This window comes from Amphiura filiformis, unplaced genomic scaffold, assembly GCF_039555335.1.
Source record: "Amphiura filiformis unplaced genomic scaffold, Afil_fr2py scaffold_109, whole genome shotgun sequence".
Taxonomy (NCBI): domain Eukaryota; kingdom Metazoa; phylum Echinodermata; class Ophiuroidea; order Amphilepidida; family Amphiuridae; genus Amphiura; species Amphiura filiformis.
Window position 1 is genome coordinate 118009 of NW_027305573.1, and position 27928 is coordinate 145936.

Consider the following 27928-nt stretch of genomic DNA (forward strand, 5'->3'; position numbering starts at 1 on the left):
TAAGATATGAATTCCGCTTTTGTTACCATTTTGTTGCAAATAGTGTAAAAATGAGAAAAGTGCAAAATGTATGCATGCATGATACAATTTATTTACCCCTTATAGATAAAATGGATTAAGCCAAAACGCCACCTTGTGATGACCCAGCCAATCAATTAGCGTATTGAAACATAAAAATATGTTTTTATTTAGCATTAAATTCTTTACAGAAAGGCTTTTCAAATACATTTTTGGGTGCTGTTTATGTCTATATTTCATTAAAAAGTTCAAATGTAATAATACTCAAAACCACTTAAATATAGTTTACTTCGTTTAAAGGGTTAAAACGATCAAATTGAAAAATAAATATGATAAATAATACTAGCAACACTGTTTGTTTATGAAAATAAAAGTGCACTGACCCTGTCCCAAACTTGACCTGTTGACACACAGACAAGAATTTTTTGATGTCACGTCAAAGAAAGTGCATGTTGGATGTGATGCTCGTGCTGCTCATGATTATTTAAGCTTAACTGAAGATGTGGTTCTTGTATTTACTCAGCTGGTTTGCAACATTTGTGCAAGTATGTCTTGTTACTCTTGCACTAGGTAAGTCAGAGTGAAGTAGTCATGTACATGATTAGTCTAGATTTTTGGTTTTCCCTAGCCGTGTCAATGCGCAGTCCCTAGCCGCCTAGTGAGTAGATTTTCTTGCAATATTTGGCCTATTTACCTTCAAATTTGATCCTTACATGTACTTTGATTCCAGAACAATATCCAGCATAGTAAAAAAAAAAATTTTGGCGTTTCTGATCGTCACGATGAAGCATTTTTCAGGACAAAAATGGTTGCTCAGTTCTTCGCCTCATTTGTTTTTGTCGAGGCAGGTGGTAGGTTAGTCTCGCACACACTGTATGTGGTCGCATGTCATAAGTTGGGTATGCTAAAAGGGTGGAGGGATTACACTTTTCTGAAAATAACGATACAAATTTGACTGGCTTTCCGAACCCCATATCCTACAGCAGTGGTTGATACCTCATTTTAAGCCTAATATTATACTCTTTCAGTCTACTGAAGCATATAATTATACATTATTCAGTAAAAAAATCACATCAGTTGAAATGAAAAATGCCAGGGGTGGAGGAGCAGGCGGATGTGGAGCAGGCGGATGCGGGAGTGTGCAATAGGGCCTATGTGAAAATTCACATGTCAGCATGTCAGAGCTACTGGTTACTTTTGTCAAATATATGGAGGGTATGATGTATTGACAGCTTTGACTGTTGAATTTGTACAATTAAAACAATTACTGACTACTTAAGGTGGTACTACACCCCTGATAAATTTTGTGACTAATTTTGCATTTTTCTCAAAAGTAACTACACACTGGTAACAAAAGTTATATGTATATTATAGGGGCAAGGAATCCAATTACTTAACTGAAATTTCAGTGATTCAAGACAAGGGGTCATTATATATGTTAAGAAATGAGGTATGTTCTAGCTGTACCTCTTTTCTTATCATAAATAATGTACCGCTTGTCTTGAGTCACTGAAATTCCAGTGTAGTAACTGGATTCTTGACCCCTCTAATATACATGACTTTTGTTCAGTGTCCGATTTACAAATTTTTTCCTACCTGCACTGGTGCATGTAGCCCAAAATTTCTACATGCACAGCAAAAAGTGTGCATGCACCAAAATTAAAGCAAACATAAAATCCCACTGAATCACAATCATTGTCAGTTGCTTGTAATAATATTCCCGGCTCCACTGTCATTGTCATTTTTATGCCGATCACTCGCCGATTTCTTAGCCAAAACACTGGATGCTGTGGCTTCATCTGTTCTAGAACTTGTCGCCGACGAGGTGCACAATTTCCAGAATGATGCAAGTGTTTTTTGAGCTATTTCCTTTTGCTGGACATTATTATGATTATTTTCCGTGCGTAAACAAATATTTCCCACGGTTTAAATTCTGGTTCTTTTTTCAATGAAATGAAAATGACAGCTTCTACATGTGCGAGGGTATCGGGAATTGGTGGATGACGTCACATTACGCTAGCCCCTCTAAGGGAAGTCATAGTCTCGGACCAGACTGTATGTGGCTATCTCGATTCTCGAATGTTCGTTAGGATCGACAAGTATCAGACCGACGCAAACTGGCTGTGTAGGAGACTAGGGAAGTCAATGAAAAAAAGTGACAGTTCTCATGTTATAGGGGTATCGGGAATTGTCAATTGCGCGATTTGGGCCAGCCCTTCTAATGAAGTCAGGATATTGCGCTAAAAATAGATTGGGTTTTTCCAAATCGGACTGGCTGCTTGTTTACTTTTGTATATTTGCCTTGTCATATCGCTGGCGCTAAAATCGTACATGCACACGTGCAGGCAGGTAGTGAAAAGCTGCATGCACAGAGGGAATGTTACATGCACTGGTGCAGGTATGCAGGTGGTAAATCGAACACTGCTTTTGTTACCAGTGTGATATTATTTTTTGAGAAAAATGCAAAAATAGTCACAAATTTATTAAGGTGTGTAGTACCACCTTAAGGGTTATATGTTCCATTTTTTTTCATTTTTAATGAAATCCTAGTTGAATTTCAGTAATTTTAGCAATATGCTAATGTTCATTTCTCTTCTTGATATTCATTTCCTCAATAATAGAATAACCATCTTGCTAATTATTCATTTGAAGCATTAATGTATTCAGAACATATCCTCCAAATCTGATGACATTCTTGCATAAAATAAAAAATTTACAGTCATTTTTGTAATTGAGGTCCGATTTGAGAAAAACTCATTTGAAAATTGAGATTTACATAGACACCTGTGTATTAATTAATTACTAATTAAGCATTATCTCAAAAATTAAGCATGTGTTAAGGTTAAAAATGGTGTTAATTATTAAAGATTGTCAATATATACAACATATCCAATAACACATTTTTTGTCATTTTTGACCATGTAATGGAAATTGTACCCAACTTATGACATGCACCATGTGTCTATAGGAACGCATTTAACGTTAGGACCGATTTAAATTGGCTGTGCAGAGACTATCGCTTGATGGTGATCAATGACGATTTTCACGTAACTTAATCAACCAGTCCTTCAACTGCTTACGCACGGTCATCGGGTTGTGCTTGTTCCGCCATGTTTATTGTTTTGAGATCGGGGCCTTGAGATTTAGGCTATTTTATTGGAACCAAAACAACAGCGGAATCGTGTTAAATTGACATTGAAAAGAACAGGAGGGATCAGCGAAATTAACCTTTAGCGCACGCCGCAGTGAAATTTGTCATTTTTCATTCGTGATCATTTTTGTCGGACACGGGAGAGAGGCGGCTTTTAAATCATCTTTATTCGCCGAAATTCCAAATGATATTATGCTTTCAAGAATTCGTAAGAATCCTAGTTAAGTTTCTGATTCTTATATGAGTACAGTTTTACATGCATCGTCCAAATTTCAAAGAAATTTTTTAAATGTCACCACTGGGCGTTAAAGTCTTAAGCGTGTAAATCACATTCACACACAAAATGGGAAAAACAAGTCTCAGTGGACGAACGGCGTCCATGAGACTCAGCGAGTCTATACATGATGTAGTCTTACATGCTTACTTCCAACTCTTATTTTTCAATCATGCAATTTACTTTTGAATTTGATCAAATAAATTTTAAATTAAAAGCATGATCACGATGATTGATGAAAGGAATGTACTTAACATGCTTTAATAGTTAATCATAAGATTAAGAAAATAAAGATTCGTACTACTCCGCTCATGAGCTGTAATTCATGAATTTGTAACGCTAGACTGCGGAACTCACATTGGGCGCTTTTTAATACTTTAGGGGTTTTGGGTGTACTCACGCAGCTTAGCACGCACTCATTATATTGTCACTTTTGGCCTTTAATGGCGTTTAGTATGAGATGAAACTTTCGTCACAATTTTTGTAGTCTGAAACGACGCAAGTGATATTGTGCGATGCAGTTCCGATGGAGTATTTGTTAAAAATGTGTATACTAATTACTCACTACATTAACGATCCATTACACACAAGCTAGGTTCAAATTCAGTCAATTTTTTTGCATAGCTGTTTGTGCTATGCAAAACACATGTTTGTATAGCAGTTTCCAAATTGTGCATAGCAGTTATTTTGCTATGCAAAAAAAAATGTGTAGCTTTTGGCGATGCAATATTTGTGTTTGCGTAGTGAATCTACAACTTCTGTCATTGTCATCAAATCTCAGCTATCACTGCCGGAAATATTAAAGTATTCGCGCATCACACACATTTCCCAAACTCACCTTGTTGCTAATAAAATATAAAATATATCCAAGAAAATACAGGTTGTATGTGTTCATCAATTATTTATCATCAATATAAAATTCATGTTTGTGCTGGATTTTATGCTTAAAAATAAAAGCCATCAGAATTCATGATTGTTTCCAAGAAGTCAAAATTTATGTGTAATATGTACTAATATCGCCATTGACATTTCCCTCATTAATTATTCATGAGCTCATTATCGCGACGTAAGGAGAGAAAGGTATTTTGAAACCGATGCTCAGTAAACATATAAACAATTTTTTTATGCGCAGTTGGTATACAGCTTCAGGGGGTCTTGAAACTACTTGAAAACATTTCGTAGCAACTGTCAGAGGTCAGGGTTTTTGCTGATAGCCGTTGATTTGACAGACGTAATTTCGCTATTGCAAGAGCTTGATAGATTTGGGAACCACCAACCTGGGACTTTACATTGCTAGCTTGAGGGATATCCCCACGTGCTTTGTGTCAAAATGCCAAAAACAAGAGTGTTAACCAAGTTCGAAAGAGGGCAAATTTCTGCAGATGCGTTAGGGGACTTTTGAGGTAAATACGACATGGAATTTAGCTCAAATTTATGTATAGCACTTTTAGCTATGCATTTTGGAAAAGTGCATAGCAGTTGATGAAAATTGCATCGCATTTTGCGATGCGATACCATCAAATTCGACCGCTGGCTAGACACGTACCTCACGGTGATCTTTTGATAGAAGTAAAAATTATTGGAAATACTAGAATCACTTTTAAAACTTATCATCCGCAGTATATATATTATAGGCCTATGCATTCTTACATAACTTTTCTTCTTTTTGTAGCCCTGAGCCCCTAGACCAAAATTATTGAGGTGGTAAGCCCCCACAAGTCCCTTCCTTGGTTCCTAAGCCTATGCAAACGTGGACACACCTGCAACCGTGAGACATCCAAGCTTAAATAAAGGCAGCGCAAATAACATATACATTTACAACTCCACGTTGGGGGTTCAATACTAATCACAATTGCATAGCATGTTGTTGGGTGTTGGTAAGATAGGTCTACCGTGATTCAAGGTATCTTTATTAATTTGTATCCCCATTTTCATATAGTAGGCCTATGCAAAATGGGGTCCTTGTGTGCAGATACTTACAAACAGGGATGTGTTTGCAATATACAAAAAAATGCGTTTTAATCACACTTAAAAACCTTTTCAAAAATCGTAAAATACTACACATGCTTGCTTTTTTATCCCAGTTCACTCATTCCTAAGTATTATTTCCAATACTTATGTCAAACATTTATAATACCCAACATCATGCGCACTTTCTTTGGTACGGCCATTTCCTTTTTAAAGGAATTTTTATTATTCTTACATGTTATAGCTGCCTTGTGGAAGTACAGTGTTATAACCCTAACTCTAACCCTAACCCTAACCAGTCCTGGGGGGGCCACTCAGCTATATTGGTGTACACATGCGTGAACAAAAAAAAACATGTAAAAAGGGGTCTTTTGTTTTTGACGAACGTGTAACACGCGTTCCGTGTTTAGAGGTATAAAAACGCTGTTTTTCAACATTGTCGCATCGAAGTATCGATGACTAATCATTATAATTGTGCCCCCCCTTTCAAAAATGGATTTACATCCTTGGTTTCAATGGTTTGTGGGTATCGTATATGGCCATGAAGGTGCCGTTGGCCATGTGGCTGACCCTCTTTCACCCAAAGGAACATTGGCCTGTCTGCATGATCTACGCAGTCAAAAGTCAAAATAATAACTTATGATAAATTTTCAAACAACAGTATGACGGTGTTGCAATTAAAACAAAACTGATATTGCAGCAGCAAAATAAGAAAACACATCCCTACTTTAGTACTTTTTAGTTGTGTGACACAAGGGGAGGGGGGGGGGGATTCCCCAGTCAGAGATCTTGCCCCAACAATAAAAAAAACCAACAAAAATCAAAAATTAAAACATTTCTGTGGCAATTTTTTGGAATTTTTTATGATTTTTGACCCCTGGAAAAAATTTGGTGCCACCACTGACCTGATCTAGCCTGATTTCAACTCATCCTCCTTGTTCACATTTTAACATTCATTCATGATTTCATGTTCCAATTTAATATTGAGAATTGATAAGAAGAATTGGTATTAAGAAGCATTATTAGGGGTCTGATTTTCGGGTAATTTTGTGCCCGGGTACCGGCGCATTTTTCGGCGGGTAACTGGTACCGAATTAAAAAAAAAAAAAAATTAAATTTTTTTTTCCCAAAGCTTTTTTCGGTTTTGTAGTGTCTCTGGACCTAGACCTAAATGCTAGGATCATGGTTGACCTAAAAAAAAATTGAATTTTGCACATTGTTTTGTGTTTTAATCTGAAAATTGATACATAGTTTTCATGTCATACTCTATTAATGATATCAAAATGCATTCAAATTCAATGCATTTTGATATCATTAATAGAGTATGACATGAAAACTATGTATCAATTTTCATATTAAAAACACAAAACAATGTGCAAAATTCAATTTTTTTTTTTTTTTTTTTTTTTTTTAGGTCAACCATGATCCTAGCATTTAGGTCTAGGTCCAGAGACACTACAAAACAGAAAAAAAAATTATAAAAAAAAAAAAAAAAAAAAAAAAAAAAATTTTTTAATTTCGGGTACCCGGGCAGGGAATTTCCTGCCCGGGTAATAGGATTATCGGGTGGGACTCGAATTCCTGGGACTCACTCAGACCCTTAAGCATTATCATACTAATTATTTTGTATTTATTTCAGCGGCTGGCTTGTACTACCTTGCAGAGCTTGTTGAAGAGTATACAGTTTTAACAGGACGCATTATCAAGTGGTTACTTCTTGTAAGTATCAATCATGGTTGATGCTAATAAAATCAAACAAGTACAAACTTTGCATGCCATACATGTACCCCTCAAATCCAAAGTCCAACATGTACAAAATCTTGAAAACGCACATGTGTTCAAATATTCCATGATTTGATATAGAAATACCCGAAAGTTTCATCTGGGTTAATGGGGTCTACATCTGTCTTCATGTAAGGCAATGAATCATGTGATTGTTGCGCACCAAAGTGAAGAAATTTACCTCTGTTATTAAAGAAATCCTGGGATCAGGGGATCAGGCCATACATAGTGGGGAATGGTGGGGAGATAGCACTAGTAGTTACTAATAATGTATTTTTGACCAGATCTGGTCCAATCCGGCTAAAGTTGGCAAAAATGAAACTGAGATTTAGGCAAAAAGAGAGGAGAAAAAACCCCAATAAAAAACATAAGAATATGAACATATAAAAGGTTCACAACTTTGCAACCAAGTATTCAAGCAGGGACAGATTTAAGCGGTGGCCCGGGGCCAGTGGATTTTGCGTCGGGCCAGTAAACTTCCAACAATGCTGGCCCGACGGGCCACTAGATTTTTGAGCCTGATATAACACATTTGAGACAAGATATAATCAGTGATGGCCATATTTACATAGTTTCTGCTCCATCTGTCATTTGTAATTTATATCTTTATTAAATGATTTTTCGTATATATTCTTATTCTTGTGTTGCTAGCAAGTTGGAAATATACGGCTGCTTTTTATGTCGATAGTAGGCCTACATAATACTTCCAATCTCTTTTGTGCTTATCTGATGATGATAGAGATACCACAAAAAACACATATATTTGAACCTTTGTGAACTTTTGGAACTAAAAAAGGCAGGACTACTGACTGAATTTGTGTTAGTGACTACACTCTCTACATTGAGTACATTCAGTACAAAACAATTTAAAATGTTACGGTTTGCTTGACTTTAAAGGGCTCGGATAGCAAAGTTTCCACATATTTTTTGTGGGAGAGCACATCAGACATATTGAATTGCATTTTGGAAATGAAAATGTCCTTCTGATATCATAAAATTTTAATTTTTTTTTACTAGGGCCACTAGATTTGCCATTTCACTGGCCCTAAACTGAAACTTAAGTCTGTCCCTGATTCAAGAGACCTGGGTATTCAACATCAGTAAATGTAGGTACTGAGCATGTTAGTAATTGTAGTACTTAACTCAATTGTCAAAATTTGACTTTGGCCTGAGTAGATCAGATTGGGTCACATTTATTAAGGAAACAAAGTGTAGAATAAAAGTTTTGGTCTCCGTCCCCCATCCCCCACTTTAAATATTCTTGAGCACCTTGGTGAGAAAAAAGTGGGTCAACAATTTAGTGAAATTGAGACACACATTGTTAAAAAAATGTCTTCCAAAGTAAAAAAAATACCCTCTTGGCAATGTGTTATTCCCCTTCAGAGGAAAACTTCACAATTGAAAGTGTACAAAAAATGAATATATCCCTTTGGCAAAATGCTTAAAGAAATCCCTGACACCAAGCAGTCCAAATGGTCTGTAGGAGTGTATGGATGTGAGTATGTTAACGTTTTGATAAAAAAGACAACATTTTGCAAAATACCAGAACATAAAAACCTTTAAGCAAAATATCTCAAAAATCATTTTAAGGTGGTACTACATCCCCTGATAAATTTTGTGACTAATTTTGCATTTTTCTCAAAAAGTAAAGTAGCTACACACTGGTAACAAAAGTTATGTATATAAGGAGCAAGGAATCTAATTACTTCACTGAAATTTCAGTGATTCAAGACAAGTGGGTTATTATATATGTTAAGAAATGGGGTACAATCTAGCGGTACCTCTTTCCTTATCATAAATAACACACCACTTGTCTTGAGTCACTGAAATTCCAGTTGTAGTAACTGGATTCCTTGCCCCTATAATATACATAAGTTTTGTTACCAGTGTGTTATTATTTTTTGAGAAAAATGCACAAATAGTCACAAATTTATCAAGACAATGTGAAATTAATGGAAATCTGCTGTGATTCAATAGATTTGAACCTCATTATTTGTTATTTTATCTATATTTTGTGACCAAGAAAATTAAAAAACAATATCACAATAACCTTCAATGCGAGGTCTTATAACTTTGATTCTTTGATCTGGTACATTGTATGTGTTACACGTATGTCCAACGGCCAGAATATGATGTTTCTAATTTTTGTTTCCTTTTTTCTTTGAAGCTCACTGCTGGTACATACATTGGTTTGATATTATTTGAAGACTTGCCATACTATCTGACTCTAGCAGGATTGCTTTCTACAGGGTTCTACTCCTTACTGCTTATGAACTTTCCATTTATAGAGTTAATGTCACCTATATTTATATTAAGTTGTGGTAAGTCAAGGTTGTTATACCTTTTTCTCTTGATCCATCTCATAACTGTAAACAAATCAATGACAGAGTTAGGGATTGAAGTTGTTATTAGAGTAAGAGTTTCAGATGTTGTGATTTTAATAAGAATATAGATAGCGGTTTATTTTGGGGAAACTCAGTTGGGGTACAATTTTGTCGCATAGTACGAGAATCAAACCTGATTATTGTAATAATTGTTTGCGCAAATCATCAAATTCTTGTTTTTTTACCCAACCCTTTCGGTTTACTGTTGCTTTTTGTAACTTCTTAATTGATGTTGTAAAGCATTAAGGTGGTACTACACCCCTTGATAAATTTGTGACTATTTTTGCATTTTTCTCAAAAAATAGTAAGACACTGGTAACAATAGTTATGTATATTATAGGGGCAGGGTTATAGCTAGCTAAATTTTAGTGCTGGCTAAAATGAAGAGAAAATTGAATCAGAATGCCAATTACTTGACAGTAATGGCATTTGTTATGAGGACAATTTGTCATTTTAGTGCTGGTCGGCAAGACCTATAATTCCCTTGGGTGCCGGTCGGTCAAGCTGAGTACTGGTTTGCGACCAGCGCCGACCACCGTGGCTACAACCCTGTAAAGGGGCAAGGAATCCAGTTACTACACTGGAATTTCGCTGACTTATCAAGACAAGCGGTACATTATTTATGATAAGAAAAGAGGTACTGCTAGAATGTACCTCATTTCTTAACATATTTAATAACCACTTGTCTTGAATCACTGAAATTCAAGTTCAGTGTAGTAAATGGATTCCTTGCCCCTACAATATACATAACTTTTGTTACCAGTGTGTAGTTATTTTTTAAGAAAATGCAAAATTAGTCACAAAATTTATCAGGGGGTGTAGTACCACCTTATCCTAATCTCATAATTGTAATACTTTTCTGTGCATTTTCTTTTCAGTACTAGTGTTCATAAATCATTACTTAGCATTTCGATACTTTGCAGATGTTTGGCATCCGTTTTCTGAGGTCAGTCAGTATTTTTATCATATTACTTTAATAACTATGCTATTCAAAAACTACTTCCCTGCTAAATGTAGCTGTTGATATTCAGTGGCGTAGTCATGATATTGACCAAACAGATGGTGGGGGAAATCAACTTTCAAGGAGGGAAGTTTAACTGAAAATGGTCAAAAATGCCTAAAATGTGAAATATTACAGCAGTTAGTATCCCACAGGAAGAGCAAGATGTTTTACATTATATTTCACGTCTTGCTCAGTAGGATATTTGTTTGACAGCAGAGGTGTGTCACTGACACAGGGAAGATCTCCCTCTTGTGCAGTGAATTTTTAAGACTCAGTACACCGGTCGATCTTACCGTTTCCGATGTTGATTAAGATACTTCTTGCATCGATCCCGAGATGCGGAAAAAACCAATAGTCATTTTGTCCCACATAAATGAATAAATAACAAAAACCCCGATCCCCAGTGGACTCACCCATTCGGTGACGTCACACGATAATCACCCCTTATCCTCCTTGGTTTCTAGATGAGATAGGCGTGTGGATTTTTCTTTACCAACGCTAAGTATCATTACGAACCAAAGGGCCGAGATATACAGTTTGTTTGTTACACCTGAGGTAAAAACCAACCAGTATAGTAATGCTAGGAGATAGTTTTGACGACATTTTTCGCTAGAAAAGTGACAAAAACGATCCAAAAACTTAGCTTGTATGAGTGTTTCCGTTCAGATCACGGAACACACGTTTCAAAATAGCCGCCCTTAGGACGCCATTTTATTTTTGTTCTCACGTAAAACAACTATAGCAGACTAGTAAGTTACAATAGATGTTTGTACAGTACTGTGTATACATGTATGGTGAGTGATTTTCGCTATGTTTATGGTGTGCTCTATCGTTATATCTTTCAGTATGCGCGTCTGATGACGAGTTACTGCTAAGAGTTCGTGGGTTTCGAAGGACCAGCCTGACAAATCTATAACCAAAAGGTTTTCAGTTTTTCATCCCTTTGTATATATATTTTATATCATACCACTACATCAGCGCCAGCCACTGTGCGTGTGGGTCTGTTTATTGGGCTTGAGCTTGTGTTCGGGGGTAGTGCTATACGCTCCCGATTTCTACAATGTCCAGGCCTTGTCAATCATGCCCTTCCCTTGTGGCAGAGTGGGACCCGCATCCACTCTGCTACACCCACAGGGATTGCTCTAAATCAAATAAGTGTGCTTCCTTTTGCATAGGCTTATCGGACATCCACTTGAGGATTTAGAAAGTAGCGCTCGCTTGGGTCTTCGACACAGACAGAAGACGAAGACTAAGAAACAGAAGCCTACAGGTAAGATTGATATGGTAGGTACTAGCGCGGCCGGCAAGGGCCACGCTAAGGTAACCTCTGGGGCTCCGGTCCCGGGCAAGCAGGCGGACCCTCCGGGGACTGCTAGCGAGCCCGAAGGCCTAGCAGCCAGCGAAAGCACTGACTTAACATCTAAGCTAGTAGCAGGCAGCAGGGCGGTACTTGCCCTAACAGGCGAGTACCAGTCTACCAGTGAGATCTCTAGCGAGTTTCTTGCAGGTGGACACCCGTCTATTGCTGGCTTAACGAGCGGGTCTAGCACCAGCGAAGTAGCCGGCGACGGACAGTATGCCAAAGGTACCCCGGGCTTGCCTGGGTTGAATCCTAGCATACAGCGTGCAGCGGACTTGCCTCGGCCGGTCTGTACGCGCGCAGCGTGCCAGTGGAACCCGGGCTTGCCTGGGTTGATCCACGGCACGCAGCACGCTTTTCGTTCCCGCAAGGGTCGAATGAAACGCGTGCATGGGTTTAGCTGAAGAGACGATACGGGGCTAACGCCGGGTGTAGTCTTAGCAGAACCAACTGGGGTTGTCACGCGGCAGCGTTCCATGGTGGGACCGCCGAGTGATTCCCTGGGCCTTGGAATGGCTGCCGGCTGTCCTCCGGGACTGGCTAGCGGCTATACCGGGGTTGGGCTCGCAGTCTCTCACGGGACAGCGACCCAAGTGCAAACAGTGGCAGCTACCGAGGCGAGCTACGGCTTGACTTCAGTGGTAGCCACTATGCACGCGCCCATAGCTGCCGTGAGTGGTCCGCCACACACAGCGACCTTGGGCGAGGCTCAAGAGGTTAGGGTAGGTAGTTTGAACCGCCTGGCTGATCAACAACCCACTTATGTCCTCGAGCCAGCAGAGCGTGGGTGATCCATTACAGTCAATGGGTCAATTACCCTCTTATGATCGATCACTATCTATTCAGCGGAGCATGGCTCCATTGATTGATACTGCCTATTCAGGTAGCGAGGTGACTGATCGAGGGTATACACGCTCAGCTACCCGTGATACTAGGCAAGCTCCTTTTAGCCAAGGGACAGCCAGTATGGCGGGTACCCATACACTGGCTTGATCCTCTAGCGGGGAACGCTGTGAGGCATGGGTACAGTGGTACGCAGCCGGGAGCCCTACCGGGCACCTACGCTACAACCACGCAGGTACCGCAGTATTTGCGTCCTGGTTACCACAGTCTCTGTGGCAACAGGGGAGGCGGTACTGGTACTACCGTTCCATGGGGTTTCCCTGGTGGCGGATCCTTTCAGGGTCAGCTACCAACAGGGTATGCCCGTGGTATCCGCCGCAGGGTGGTTTCTTCCACGGTCTAGCACCGTGGCAAGTGCCGCCTAGCGTTGGACAAGCAGTCCCCCCAGTTGTTGCCCACCCCGGGCGGCCAGTGGCTAACCCTGATACAGCTCAGGGTAGGCCGCACACTGCTATGGCTAGGGCGACAGCAGCGAGCGCGGATCCCGGGTGCTATAGCTAGCATCTCGGGGTCTAGCGGGAGTACTCCCTCTTCTGCTGGTGTTCAGTTGGCTAGCCACACGGTGGCGACACCTCCCTGTCCACCTTCAGATGCCCGTCGTCAGATCTCTTCCTCATCAGAGAGTGAGTCAGAGTCTGAAGGCGAGGGAAAGGAGTCGGAAGATGAAACCAGTAGCGACTCACAGTCTGATGAGGCTGTGCAGCTAGCTTCAGGTATCCTTCCCCCGCTTCCCCGTGAGGAACTCGCTAGCAATGGTCTGCTCTGGACACCGCTGAGGTGATGAGCCGTGTTGCCCAATGTTTGGGCCTGGCTTTCTCTCAGGAGGAGTCCGTTCAGGAGGACCAGGGCATCTTTTCAGTAGGATGCCCAGCTAGCGGCGTCCACACAAGGGTCGCCCGCACTTGCATTCCCGGCGGACCTCAAGGATAGGATTCGTAGGGCTGTCAGGCTCTCTGGAGCTTCGACCCCGCGTGCTTGCAAGCTTCCACTGCGTGTATCGCAGGAGGACTACGAAACCTACCTCAGGGTCCCTGACATGGATCCAGGCGTTGCCAAGCGCCTGCCGCTAGCGGCCAAGGCGACAGGTCGTTCTCCCCCAGTGGGAGGAGGAGCTAAAGCTCATCGATAAGCGAGCACGCGCTTATCAGAGTCTCTAAGCGTCGCTACCACGCTTGCCGAGCACCTCGGTAGGAAGGTAGCGAACGACCACGGCGCAACGTCGGAACTCTTCCGCGAGGTTAATCTGTTAGCGGTGCTAACAGCTAACCTCAACGAGAGTTCTATGGGCCTAGCCCATAGGATGTCATCTCGCCGCCGGGAGAATGCCTGTCTGTCCCTCCAGTCAACTTACGGCTCCGACTTTGCTGAAGCAATGAAGAAGTCAGACTCGGTGGGACAGGGGCTACTCTTTGGACAGGCCTTTTGCGCCACGGTGGAGGACCGGGCAAAGAAGGCCACCAATGAGAGCACTCTGAAGAAGTCAGAGGCTGCCCTGACCAAGGGAAGGGCAGTAAGGCGAAAGAAGAAGCACAAGAAGAAGAAGTCTTCTAAGCGTTCTTCAGCGCCAGCTCCGCTTCAGCAGGACGCGCACCACAGACTACACCCGAGCCGAGGCTACTCCAGCACCTCCCAAAAAATCTGGGAAGCGCAAGAGTAGTGCTGGATCGTCTGGCAAGCCCCCTAAGAAGAGCCGTTCTTCTAAGGGTGGCAAACCAGATCGGTCCTGAGGGCACGGCGGTCGACAGTCCATGCCGGCAGGCCTTGGACTTCTCACAGGGATTCCCCTGTGGGCGGCCGCTGTGCAGACACGCCCAGAGATGGCATGCCATCTCACCGGGCGCCTGGGTATTGTCAGTGGTCAGTGGGGGTTACAGGCTGGAATTTACCAGCCACCCCTCGGGCGCCTGCACGATTCAGAGGTCCACGGTAGTGCCGCCAGACGGCCCCCAGCGTCGGGCACTACTGTCAGAGGTCACTCAGCTTCTCACGAAGCAAGCGATTGTCCCGGTCTACCCCCCTTTCACCAAGGGGTTTTGGAGCACATTTTTTCTGGCTCCAAAGAAGACCGGCGACTGGAGGCCCATTCTGAACCTCAAGCCGTTGAACGAGTTCATCAGGCCCAAGAGGTTCAGAATGGAGACTCTCGCTTCGGTGCTAGCCTGCCCCATCAAGGGTATGTGGGCGGCATCGCTAGATCTCTCGGACGCATATCTGCATGTTCAGATCGCACCTCAAGATCAGAGGTTTCTACGCTTCAAGGTACAGGGTCAAACTTACCAGTTTCGATGCCTGCCATTCGCTTGTCCACCTCCCCAGAGTGTTTACACTCCTGGTCAGCGCGGTGGCAGCGTACCTGAAGCGCAGGGGAGTCAACATGTGTTGCTACCTGGACGATTGGTTCATTTACGGACGCACCCCACTGGAGACACAGTGTCTCGTGGAGTTAGTAGTCCGTGCGGTGCGGGACCTGGGATTTCTGATCAACGTCAAGAAATCCAATTTGGTCCCGACGCGAACACCACTATTCTTAGGGCCCAGATCAACCTCAAGGAGGGATCGCGGCGCCCTCACCCGAGAGGGTGACGAACATGGCGAGGTGTGCCCGCCTCTTGGCCGAGTCAGAGGTGGCACCCGCTGTGGCATGGATGAAGGTTTTGGGCCTTATGGCCAGTATGGTAGACCTCGTACCGTACTGCCGCTTTCACATGAGGCCTATACAACTACACCTTCTAGCCTTTTACAGGCCCAGTCGTCACCCAATATCCCTCGCGGTTCCGATGTCGGAGATCGCGCGAGAGGAACTCTGGTGGTGGACCCATCAGCCCAATTTGACTCAAGGTGTCAGGTTCCCTGCACCAGCGGTGCGTCACGTAGTGACGACCGGCGCGTCAAAGCTGGGCTGGGGGGGCCACATCCACGGGGACTCAGTCTCGGGCCTATGGTCGGCCACGGAGCCGGAGTTCCATATCAACCTTCTCGAACTTTGGGCAGTGGAGAGAACTCTCCAGCATTTCGATAAGGTGAGGGTGGTATCTCATATCGTTGTCCAATCAGACAACACAACCGTGGTGGCCTACCTCAACAGACAAGGGGGCACAAGGTCACCACGGTTGTGCCTGCACGCACTACGCCTGAGAGGGGGGTGCAAGGCCAGGCAGATTACGTTGAGAGCGATGCACATAGCGGGAGTCACCAACATCCTCGCGGACGATCTGTCACGAGGAAAGGTGTCGGGACCTACAGAATGGTCCCTTGCTCCGCAGGTCGCCCAGACGATCTTCGGTGATGTACCACCCTCGATAGATTTGTTCGCATCTCATCGCAATCATCAGCTGCCGTGTACTGCTCGAGGTCGCGCAGACCCACAGGCATTCGCCGTGGGCGCTCTGTCCGTGAGACTGGGGAGGAATGACTGCTTACGCTTTCCCCGATCTCACTGCTCGCAAGGGTGGTGACCAAGATCGGGAGGGAGGATTGCAACGTCATTCTGATAGCACCGTTCTGGCGAAACACCTGTGGTTTCGACCGATGGTGGATCTACTAGCGGCACAGCCGCGAGTACTCCAGTTACCAAATCTACTCCGGATGCCCGGAGGAGAGGTACCAAGTCTACCACTAGAGCACCTGCAGTTAGCTGCATGGCCCTTATCAGGGAACGTGCGGCGGAGGGAGGCTTTTCATCAGAAGCTGCTTCTCTCATCGCCGGGGGTAGGCGAGAGTCTACCCTCCGTACGTATAGTCAGCGTTTGGCTCCCTACTACGCATGGTGCGATGAGAGAAATACATCTCCCACTAGAGCCCCTGTGCCTCTAGTGGCAGATTTTCTGACAGAAAAGTTCAGGTCAGGACTTCAGCAGGCAACGATAGCCAACTATAAGTCAGCCATTCTCTCGATTCATCGGGATTTGAAGGCGAATTCGACTGTCAATTCAGATGGGTCCCTAAGTCTTCTTCTCGACGGTATGTTCAACGGCGCCGCCCCGAAAGGAAGGTGGTCCCTCCATGGGACCTCAACACAGTCTTGGAGTATATTAAGGGTCCCCTTTTGAGCCCCTGTCAAAAGCGACCCTTAAATACGTCACTCTTAAAGCGGCCTTTCTTCTGGCGTTGGCTTCGGGACGGCGCTGCTCAGAGTTGCACGCAGTCTCGAAGTCAGCCTCCGATTTACTAACAACGGAGCGACGCTGTTTCTTCGCCCGGATTTCCTTGCAAAAATGAGCGAAGTACATTCCGACACTCGCCCTCTTCCTACCCAGTATTGGGCAGGGTTCATCAATAGCCGAAGACAGGTTGTGGTGCCCGGTGAGGGCGCTACAGCACTACCTTGGCCGAACACAAACCTTAAGAGGGGCTCATGACCGCTTATTTATCACTCACGCCAGAACCGCACGGTCCAGCCGCTAAACAGACTCTGGCACGGTGGCTGGTCCAGGTGTTGGTGGACTCGAGGCGGCAAAAGACGCCGCCCCAAGGCCCACTCAACCAGATCTATCTCATCTTCGTGGGCCTACCATAGGGGGTCCCCATTGAAGAGATTTGTCAGGCTGTGTCTAGGAAGACCCCGTCGTCCTTTTCCACGGTTTACTACAAAGACGTCAACCAACGACCAGGCGATAAGTTCTCCAGGGCTATTCTGCGGAGATAATAGGGTGGTTGGGTATCAGGTGTTTTGCGGACAATCAGAATTCCAACATGGTAAGAACCAGTGTTTCTAGTCCTAACCACTGCACTTTCAGTTCAGGGGTTTTGTCTGTTCACGTAGTCTTTCTGTTTCCGGCCGTGAGGGGGGGGGAAATAGTTTGACCTCGCGATTACCATGCTACCCACTCTCCCGATCCTTATCAGATGCTGGCCAATCTTGTACCTCCATCCGTCGGTTACTTGCTGGATCGATCTTTCAGATGTTGATGCAAGAAGTATCTTAATCAACATCGGAAGCGGTAAGATCGACCGGTGTACTGAGTCTAGTCCCAAACAAAATGTTTGGTAGACTCATAACCGTGCGATCTTACCTTTCCGATGTTGATTATCCCGGACCCCGGCCGCCCCCTACAAGTTTGGCCGAGTAGGGGCTGCCCAAGTCGGATAAGGGGTGATTATCGTGTGTGACGTCACCGAATGGGTGAGTCCACTCGGGGATCGGGGGTTTTGTTATTTATTCATTTATGTGGGACAAAATGACTATTGGTCTTTTCCGCCTCTCGGGATCGATGCAAGAAGTATCTTAATCAACATCGGAAAGGTAAGATCGCCCCGTTTATGAGTCTACCAAACATTTTTGTTTGGGACTATTTTTTCACATACATATATTTGAGCAAGTGCGATTCTCTAACCACCAAAGCTGGACCCTAGGTTGAACCGGCTTTTGTGGTTCATTAAAGAAATAAATTTGATATATATTATATATTTATGTATAAATAATATAAAAAAGTACAAAACAACAACAATACATTGGTGAAATGTCCCTTTCAGACCAAGTGTGACAAGAGTGTCTCTTTAAGACAAAAGCATGAAAAAACATTATGAATGTCCCTTCAAAACAAAAATGTGACAGAGTGTCTATCAAATAATTGAGGAATACCAAAATGTGACAGAGTGCCCCTTTAAGACCAAAATATGGAATGTGAATGCCCTTTAATTAAGAAATGAATAGATTGAATATCCTGTAGTACCGTAGATCCCTATATGATACTATTTGGGAAAGGAAAAAACACATTGAATTGGTATACATAGTATTGACATAGTTTGTGAAATATGGCAATGAATGAATGAAGACCTTTGAAAATCCATCTTTACTCACGCAGGCACATGTTTTTGAAATGGATGTCATTGACATTGATGGTAAAAGCTTCGATGTTGGGGCATGGTTTAGCTAGACACTAGTAACATCAAGGGGACAGATCCACATTAGCAATATACTAGCATGTTCTATCTTTATGGTGGTATTAATGGACAAATCCAACGAGCCAAGTGATGGTTAGAATTCTTTTGGCCATTGGGTCCCCTCCGCACTAAACTGATATTGTGACTGCCCAATAAGGTGGATTAAAGCTGCTTAAAAAGTCAATGTTATATTGTATTTTGTTGTAAAATTTAATTATTCTTTTGTCTACATGTAACACGGTATCACGGGTGATGGAATTCAGTTTGAAATCCTCACCAAGGCCGCATCATTTTACATTTTAGGTGGGATGGACTCAATGGGGACCTAGCTATGGTTGCCATTGAGGTGTAGGAATGTGTGAAATTGGATTTGTCTATATCAAATATCACTAATCATCCTTTATTGTAGCTGACTTTGTTAATTTGAACAATATTTTTTTTGTTTCAGGTGCTAGCATTCTTCACTATCTGCCTTTGGCTGGTTCCCTTTGCTTTCTTTGTATCTCTATCAGCAAATGACAATGTTCTGCCAACCACACATAAACACAGCGATTCAAAAGGTGAGTTGTATGAAAAATACAAGACATTTTTAATAACTTAATTTTAATGACCTAGTCTAGTGAAATGCTGGAGAGACTTAAAAGGGGACCCTTGGTTGGGAAGGGCAAGGCAAGACAACAACTTTAAATTTAACTTAAGCATTGCATAAAAGCAAAGAGAGACTGGGTATGTGTTATGTTCTGCACATTCGGATACTTTCAGCAAGGGGAGATATATATCAATGTTACAGTTGAACCAATTGTCAGTGTTTATTCATCAATAACCACTCAATACAACCGGAGATTGAGAATGCTGTGTTGCACAAAGTTCATAATGGTCAAAGTGCAACTTTTGGATATGCATCTTGTAATAAAACCATCACCATTGCATTCATTTTTTGCACAATTGGATGGAAATGATAACTTATATATCAAAAATGTGCAGTGCTAATATTGCAAGCAAGCTTCATTTAGAAAATGAAATATGGTGTTCAAAGGGAAAGTTATATATATGTTGATGTTTGTATAAATGATTTTCAAAGTTTAGTTAGTATTTGTGTTTAATGGTTTCAGATGTTAATTTTCCTGTGTGTTTATTTCCCTGGCCATACAGGTAATGAAGATATAGTGACCAGCTACTTCAATAAACGGAGCAAGCGAAGTGGAATCCTCTCATTATTTGACAAAGTCAAAGACTCAGTCTTACCAGAACGGACAAAGCGCTTTTAAGTTGTGTTATCTTTGTTGTTTTCAGTTGTACTAGTATAATCATATTGTAGGGAATGAGTTACAGCAACAAGCACTCTCCTATTGTTTTGGGACATGTCATGCAAGGTTGTGATGTATATATGTACATCACACATTGTTCAAATCATTTAAAAAGTGTTATGAATTGCAAACTCACCCAAGAACACAGCTTACTAACTCAATCCCTGAATTTGAGCATTTGTACACTAAATTAGGCACTTTTATATCTGAGACAGAAATAAATAAAAGACAAGAATGAAGCTGATTTACACTCACTCACTTTGCGATAGTATTCTCATTTTATTTTTCAGAAGTGATCAAATTCAGTTCTTACTATGACAGTCTGTGTAAGTGTGTTGAATGATTTTCAACTAGGCTAGTGGCTACACATATTGTGTTCTAATAACATCCATTTATGTTAGCTTCTAATGTGTAAAATTATTTCACTTTTACACACTGATATTTGTGAAAAGTAAATAAATATTGCAAAATAATAGATTCAGATGGAAGCTCTGATTGGTTAGTGCACTTCAACTTTGAATGCCATTTTTTGCAAAGCTGATGGGTAATCACTTGGTCTATTTACTTTATGTGCTTATAAGGAAGTTAAGTTATGAATAGAGCCTGCAGCAAAACCCTTCTTTCTTGCAAAAGTAATTAAGTATAAATGCAGCTTTAATTGGCCTCACATGTAAGCTGACAATCAAATCAACATGTTCCTTCATTTTAATGGGTTCACATGTGTTTTATTATATACGAGTCAATCTGAATGTGATTTACATAAACTTGAATCCATTTCACTTTTTTTAATTTCTGTCTCAAGTAATTCATGGTGCCATTGTTTCTTGCCTCAATTACCATTGGTTGTCAACGGCAACAGTTAGTTACCAAGAGAATTCAATTTTGAAGCAAAATATGTGAACCTCAATTAACAGGCCATAGACCAGGGCTCATACAAATATAGTATAATGTACATGCTATAAATGTGATCATCTTCATGTTGAATTGTCAAAACCATAAATCGGGTTTACGAGTATCAATACTGATTATTAATTGTTTTAAATAAATTCTTAAGACCACGCAGTAAACAATGGAGAGTGCACAAGATCCACGAGAGCAATGGAAATATAGATATACTGAAATACTTGTCTTGAATACCCAAATGTACTGTTGACTCGCATGAGAGATCTCTATGTCAGAGTTGATAAGGGCAAGTTATTGAACCAAGGCTGCAAATGATCAAAGACTCATTGTCTAATTTTGGGGTCATATACAGTTTGCATGTTTGTTTTTGCCATGTTAAATCTGAGTTGATATCAATATGTGAATATTTCCATTATCACTATGAATCTGGTAACACAACTTCCATTCAGATCTATGCATGAACAAGAACGCTCAGTTTCATCACTCGGATAACTGTATTTGTGGCTTTTACTGAGCCTCTGAAAAATATGCATAAAAGTCATCCTGTACACAGTTCAATTATAATTCTGCATGTGTCATGTGGTGACAAAATGTTTATGTTTGTATTCAATATTTCTATAATATGGTTTGCACATTTTGCAGGTTTTTTGCATAAAGTTTGTGATTTGTGCAATCTAATTGAATCGCTTGTCAGGCATACTCAATGTTGATTTCATTGTACATAGTCACCATGTAAAGAACATTATGCAAAAGAATCCAAACACTTTGACAATAGGGTCTTTGTCACTGCATCCTTTTTATATCAGCACCACTATCATGAAAAATTAAAGTGCTGAAACTTGACCAATTTGCATTGGGCAAATGGTGGATGGCAAATCATGGATCACCCAGCATATTTGTACTTCTTGTGTATGCAGGTCACATGCTGGTGAGTGTGAAGCAAAGGCAATTTTGTAACAACTGTAACAGAAAAAAACAACATTATTTGTTGCCCAAAACAAAATTAAAAATAACTTGTTACTACTATTATAATCTAAATGAATTTGATATCAATCTAATTCCTTTTGCTTCAAGATCACTTCTGACATGTTGTGTTGTACAATGTATGATGATACTGCTAGATATATGAAGTGTACAACAATTCATGTAACACATTGGTAAGGAAGGTGTAAACCTTGATTTATATAATACCAAACAAATATAGCCAGATTCCTAGATGGTTTATTATTAGAGGTGCATATCCTGAGATGGGCAACATGGTACCTTTGTAGAGGTGTGTAACACACAGTACCTGTGGTGTATAGCTGATGATGTACTATAATAAATGAATATTTCAAAAGGCAGTGGAAAACCTGTCTTTATTTGGCATTGTTCTTTTCTTACACATATAAATTGCATACCTAAACCAGTGAGAAGCATATAACACATATATTTTTCGCTGCCTTTAGCTTGTTTCATAATAAATTACTGTAAACCTTTCTTGAGAGCATACTTCGTAGATGTTAACAGGTTGCTCTGAAGCAGAGTATGTGTGCTTTGTGCATTGTACACATTGTTAATTGTGCCTTGTCAACATTGTGGAAGTTTGTTCTCGTTTACAGCAATTTACTTAAGTATCATGAAGTACATCAATCATTTGTGTAACTGGTAGTAAGTTATCGCTGACAAATGGTTGATGTTATAATATGTACCATGGTTAGGCACTTCATATACTGTAGATCGTACACATGGAGTATTTCATCTTCAGATATGACAGAAATTCATCAAGGAATGCTCTGCCTGTGTGCAAAATATATATTGAAAACAAATCTGTACTATAGTATGTCTTGTCTCAAGTTGAGGGGAATGCAATGTTGGATTTAGCGGTGGCAGATTCGAATCGGTGCATTTATGTGGTTGCATGCACATTGCCATGGTACAGGCAAATCACCCGTCTATGCATTTGTGTATGCCCTGTGGAATTAGGTTAGAATGCGCTACTCAAATCTTACCACTGCAGAATCCAACATGGCATTACTCTCAACTTGAGACAGACAATATCAACTTGTGTTGTAGCACCAAATCAAAGAATTTTGTTTACTTTTCATAATGTACTGTAACAATCAAAGTTTTTTTCTTCATGCAAGAATTATTATTTTCTTGACATGTATGTTTAGCTAAGAAGGTAGGTTAGATTTTAGAGTACTTTTTGCTTGTTCCTAATTTTTATGAAAGAAGAAACAATGCTTATATTTATAAATCCTTTAAGTATGGCTATCAGTTGTAAGAAAACTACTTGTGCAAGCAATATATGTGAGATACAGATCTCTTATGGGTGTTTGCTTGATCAGCCAGTGAGGCGTGGATAGACATGTGTGTGTATATCGTAACTCATTCCTGATTAAGAAAATAAGATATGGTAATTTTGTATTTATCTTAAATTAGTTTTAATGTAATGATACCGTAATGAAATGGGTATCTTGAGAAAGAATATGAGGAGTGCTTTGGTAAGGCAAAAAAAAATGTTAGGCTGCCCTCTGCGACCGATCGAAAAAATTAGAAATGATGGGTCGGTTTTTTTTCAATCACCTTTTTTACAAGCAACCTTTTAAAAGAAACTTTCGACAATATCAAGGACATTTTATATTTTTTATTCACTCATTTTATTTATTAAATGCATATTTGATGAAAAACAAGAAGTATTTCCATTTAAATTCTGTCCAAAAATGCACAAAAAATAATGTGTTCAAGCATTTGTCAATACTAGCCTTTTCAATATGGAGGAAGAGCCCAAGAAAAAAAAAAGGATCAATCAATCCACGTGGAAGGGCAACCAAACTTTTTTTGACCTAATAATAGTGACATCTTGTTATGATAGAGGGGTATGAGGGATAAATCGATGGTGCCATATGATCTTTAACTAAAGAGAATCTCTTGTCTCTATTAAGAGGTGTAGAAGTCACAATGGTATAATTTGTGGGCAGAGTGCAAGACCATCATAAGTGCAGTGGAATGTAATAGCTGCCATATGCAATATTTCAATAAATGTACTTTTGTTATTCAATAACAAATGAAGAACACCAATTCTACTGTGGTTCACCTCAATTTCAGAAGTAACGTCAATGCTTTTTCCCAGTTGGGCCGCAAGTGTGTGAACAAACTACCCTGGTACGTGTGCTTGTAGGCTCTGTGCGATAATCTTTACGCAGACAGATTGATACTGCGCTCAGCTACATACACACTTATAACACTGCCGAACAGAGGCGAACCACAGTATTGTGTAAAGGTGATATCTTGGGTTATCGTAGAGGTCATCATGAAAGTAATACAGAACATTAACAATTTATAATGAAGGGGTTGTGCTGTAAGCAATTGGTATTTTACATAAGACAGTACATTCTATTGCACTTTCTTGCATTCTTAATTAGTTTACAGGTTTCACAAAGATACGCACAGTAGGCTGGGTCTAATTTGCCCTTATAAATCTGTTACGCTTGATGAGACTAAGACACAAAACAGGTGGGGTATGTGATCAATCACATCATTCCAACAGAATAATGTAAAATAGTTGTGACAACAACTTACGCATTGAGAAAAAAAATGAGTAACACTTGCCTTAGAGCTATTGTAAAATGACTGTATAATTAAACACCCACTTTATTTTGTAAGGTGAAAAAATCTTTTGATTGTAGAACCTGATTTGGTTTGGATTTTTCATATCATTCAAAAATGGAAAGATTTTGTATCTCAGTGCACTTGTTAAAATCGGTCTACCGAACCAAACAATACAATAAATAGCAACAGAGTGAAATTACATATCTTACCAAGTTGATCAAAAACAGAAGCTAACAAAAAAAACACGAAAATGTATATACTATGTGCTAATTTGTGCATCTACATTTGATTTGATGATTCCAACAACACATTTTGTATTTTATTACTTAACCAATATTGTTTTATATTGAAGTGAACCATTTTATGCTCTATTCAATTTGCTTGTAGGTTGACTTGTGTTGTTTGCCATCAGCAGTGTGTCACTACTTTCAGGCTAGTCATCCTTGCAAAGTAATTATTGAACTACTATATCAACTTTTCACAAAATCACATTAATATTATTTGGCTTCTGAGACTCTGAAACTGAATTAAAAAACAAACAAACAAGAACTCATGGCTTTACTTTCTCACACTTTCATGTTATATGCCAGTACTGTTGTAATGTATTACTAATTTTCTTGTATTTATATTTGTTCCAACAATTAATTTACTGGGTCTCATGCCTACTCAGGTTTTTACCCAACTTCCTACAGAGCTCTCATCCAAATTGCATTCAAATGTTATTTTGTTGTGATAACATGAGGTTAATTGATGGAACTCTGGATTTTGGGTTCCCAGATTTTAAAAATATGTCCTTGAGAGTAAATGATGAATGGGATATAAATTGAATTGAATTTAATATTGTGTACTCAAAGTTGTGTTATACAGTATTTTGCAAAGATCTTCCACACTACCCGATTTGGCACAGTTTATGGCATAAACATGAAGTCAGGTTCTGATTGTTAATTGAATCCATGTCATCATCACATCAGTACCTCATTCGCCGATCAATCTACATAGCATCGTGTGACACAGGTGTGATTTTACGCGATCGGTCGGCCAGTGGGATAAGTCTTTGCAAAATATTGTATGGTGATATTGGACCCAGTTGCGAGTGTAATGTTGGGTTGTAAAATTTAAAAAAAAAAGAAGAAATAAGTATAGAACATATTCTGCTTTTGTTTTGCAACATGTATTGTATTCGTTTAACAATTTTGATTTTTCATATGATGGTTACCAACAATATTACAATTTCCCACAAATTAGTATTGATAGTAATCTACACACTTAGTAAGTACCACTCAGTTGGACTTCATTTTATGCAAATTTGCTGAATAGTTGCAAAAATTATTAAACAACATTTACAAAATACATTGGTTTGTTTTATGCTTCATTAGTAATGTTTTTTCCTAATGTGTATTTTCTATTAAACTTTTGGTGCTTCCCACATTTTGCTGATTTGTTGAATTTTTATTGTTTTGCTTCAATTTCATGGAGTGTGACACAGAAATAATATTATACAGTCACAAATTGTCTGGAAAGCCCTATAAACACCAGCTGTGATGGGAATGTACTGTACATATCAGTCCCAGTCGGCTGGTGCTCCTTCATCATTATGTTTAGTGATGAATGAGCAGAAGCTGACTGGGACTATAAATAAACATGCCTTTTGAGTAATCATGGCATTGTTTCCTCCACAAGAATACTCTCACTTCTTGAGCTCATTTCATTAGTCAGAGGCACATTTCTTGGTCATCTTAAGAAGCTGCTTTGTTCACAAATGAAGCTTGATATATAGGCTATATAACAATGTAATGATGATGGAAAGTGAGCAAGGGGTAGGCTAAAATGAATATATCCAGGTTTAAATTTCAGTATGGTTTTGCTAATTTTGCATGGGAGCTGGGTGTACAGCACAGAAACAAGGTCTCAATTTATTCACTGCTTGGTGTTTACAGAAGCGACTACCTGATTTGCTGATTGAAACAGGCCAAAACATAAGACCTTATTGGCAAACCCATGTTTTGCACAGAATTGATGACCTAACTATGGATTGTTGGTGAAGTTACATGTTCCTAATAAGCGCCCAGTGACCCCAGTCTCTATTAAATAAAACGCCCACCCAAAAAAACTTGAAAATGCTATTTAGGCCTTACCCGTAATGTCCAGGACTGTCATAGTCCATTGAACTTGAATAATCTGATTCTTGGTCATTACTGTGGTCAGATTCTGAGAGAAACAGCTTTTATAAAGGTAAAAACATACACTCTAAATAATTAGTCCCTAATAACGGCCACCCTTCATGAAATGTCATGGCCCATGGGCGCTTATTATGAACAATACGGTATGTGTGATTTCACATTACATAATGAAGTAGCAGCATTACTTATACACACCTGTATATAATTACAGCTGACAGGGCTTAACATCAGCCTGTATGCCTGTGTTGGAGAACTTTGATGTGGGCAGGGTATAATGTCAGAAGTACCCAAACATTTGGCAGGTAAGTTTAGGTCAGTGGGAATAATCTTAAATATCTGGGATATTTATCTTGTAGTCAGGCTGGTAACTTTAGATTAAAGTACAAATACAACAACAGGTATAATTTCAATTTCAGTTTATTTTGTCAATCATTATGTCATAACATATAGCCTACATAGAAGATGACATATAAGTTACATACTAAATAATGATAATCATTATAAATTATGATGAACATATAAAATTGTAAAATATTGCATAGCAAATTTGACGTTCCCAGTGATAATCTTATAGACCGAGCATTATAGATGTTTATGTTACCAAACTTAAGTTTTTTGTTATTGCGTATATTAATAAAGTCCCTACAAACAACGCTTGTGTAAATTAATATAAAATTTGCCAGTCACGCATTATGCAACGCACAACTAGCGTTAGCACTGTGGCCAACTGCGTGCATGCCATTCTCTCTCAATACACGGTGTTATGAGTCTTATTTTTTTGCCTTATATAAGCTGAACAAACTTTACTTTATAACCTTATTGTGTAAAATTGAGCAAATTTTGCTTTGTGCCATGAGTGTATGCCCCGATGATATCTACCAGTATTGAGTAGGAAACTGAGGAACTATTTTAGCATGATATTTGTGTGTTCTTGATAGTACATGTGTAAATACATTTATTTTGTTGACAAATTTGTTTTTACACAATTTATCTTATGTTTTGTGCAGTCAGTCTGTCACTATTTCTGTGTTTTGTGCAGTCAGTCTGTCACTATTTCTGCCACTCCAGTACTGATTGAAATGTTCAACAAAGGAATTATATATTTAGCATTCAATTTTATATATATGTTAGCATTTCAATACTGTATCTATCTTCAGCAATTTAATTTTTTATTATGTTAAGTTTGTTAATTATGTACTACAGTATGGCAGTTTTATT

At 40.1% G+C, this 27928-nt stretch overlaps 1 protein-coding gene across 1 annotated transcript; it reads left to right on the forward strand.

Annotated features, from left to right (window-relative positions):
* Positions 1–402: 402 nt before the first annotated feature.
* On the forward strand, positions 403–25958 carry LOC140144980 (protein TEX261-like). Its single transcript, XM_072166774.1, has 6 exons — positions 403–588; positions 7051–7130; positions 9361–9514; positions 10456–10523; positions 19175–19286; positions 19879–25958. Exons 1-6 carry the CDS (start codon positions 519–521, stop codon positions 19992–19994), a joined length of 600 nt encoding a protein of 199 aa, XP_072022875.1. The 5' UTR covers positions 403–518; the 3' UTR covers positions 19995–25958.
* The last annotated feature ends 1970 nt before the right edge of the window (positions 25959–27928 follow it).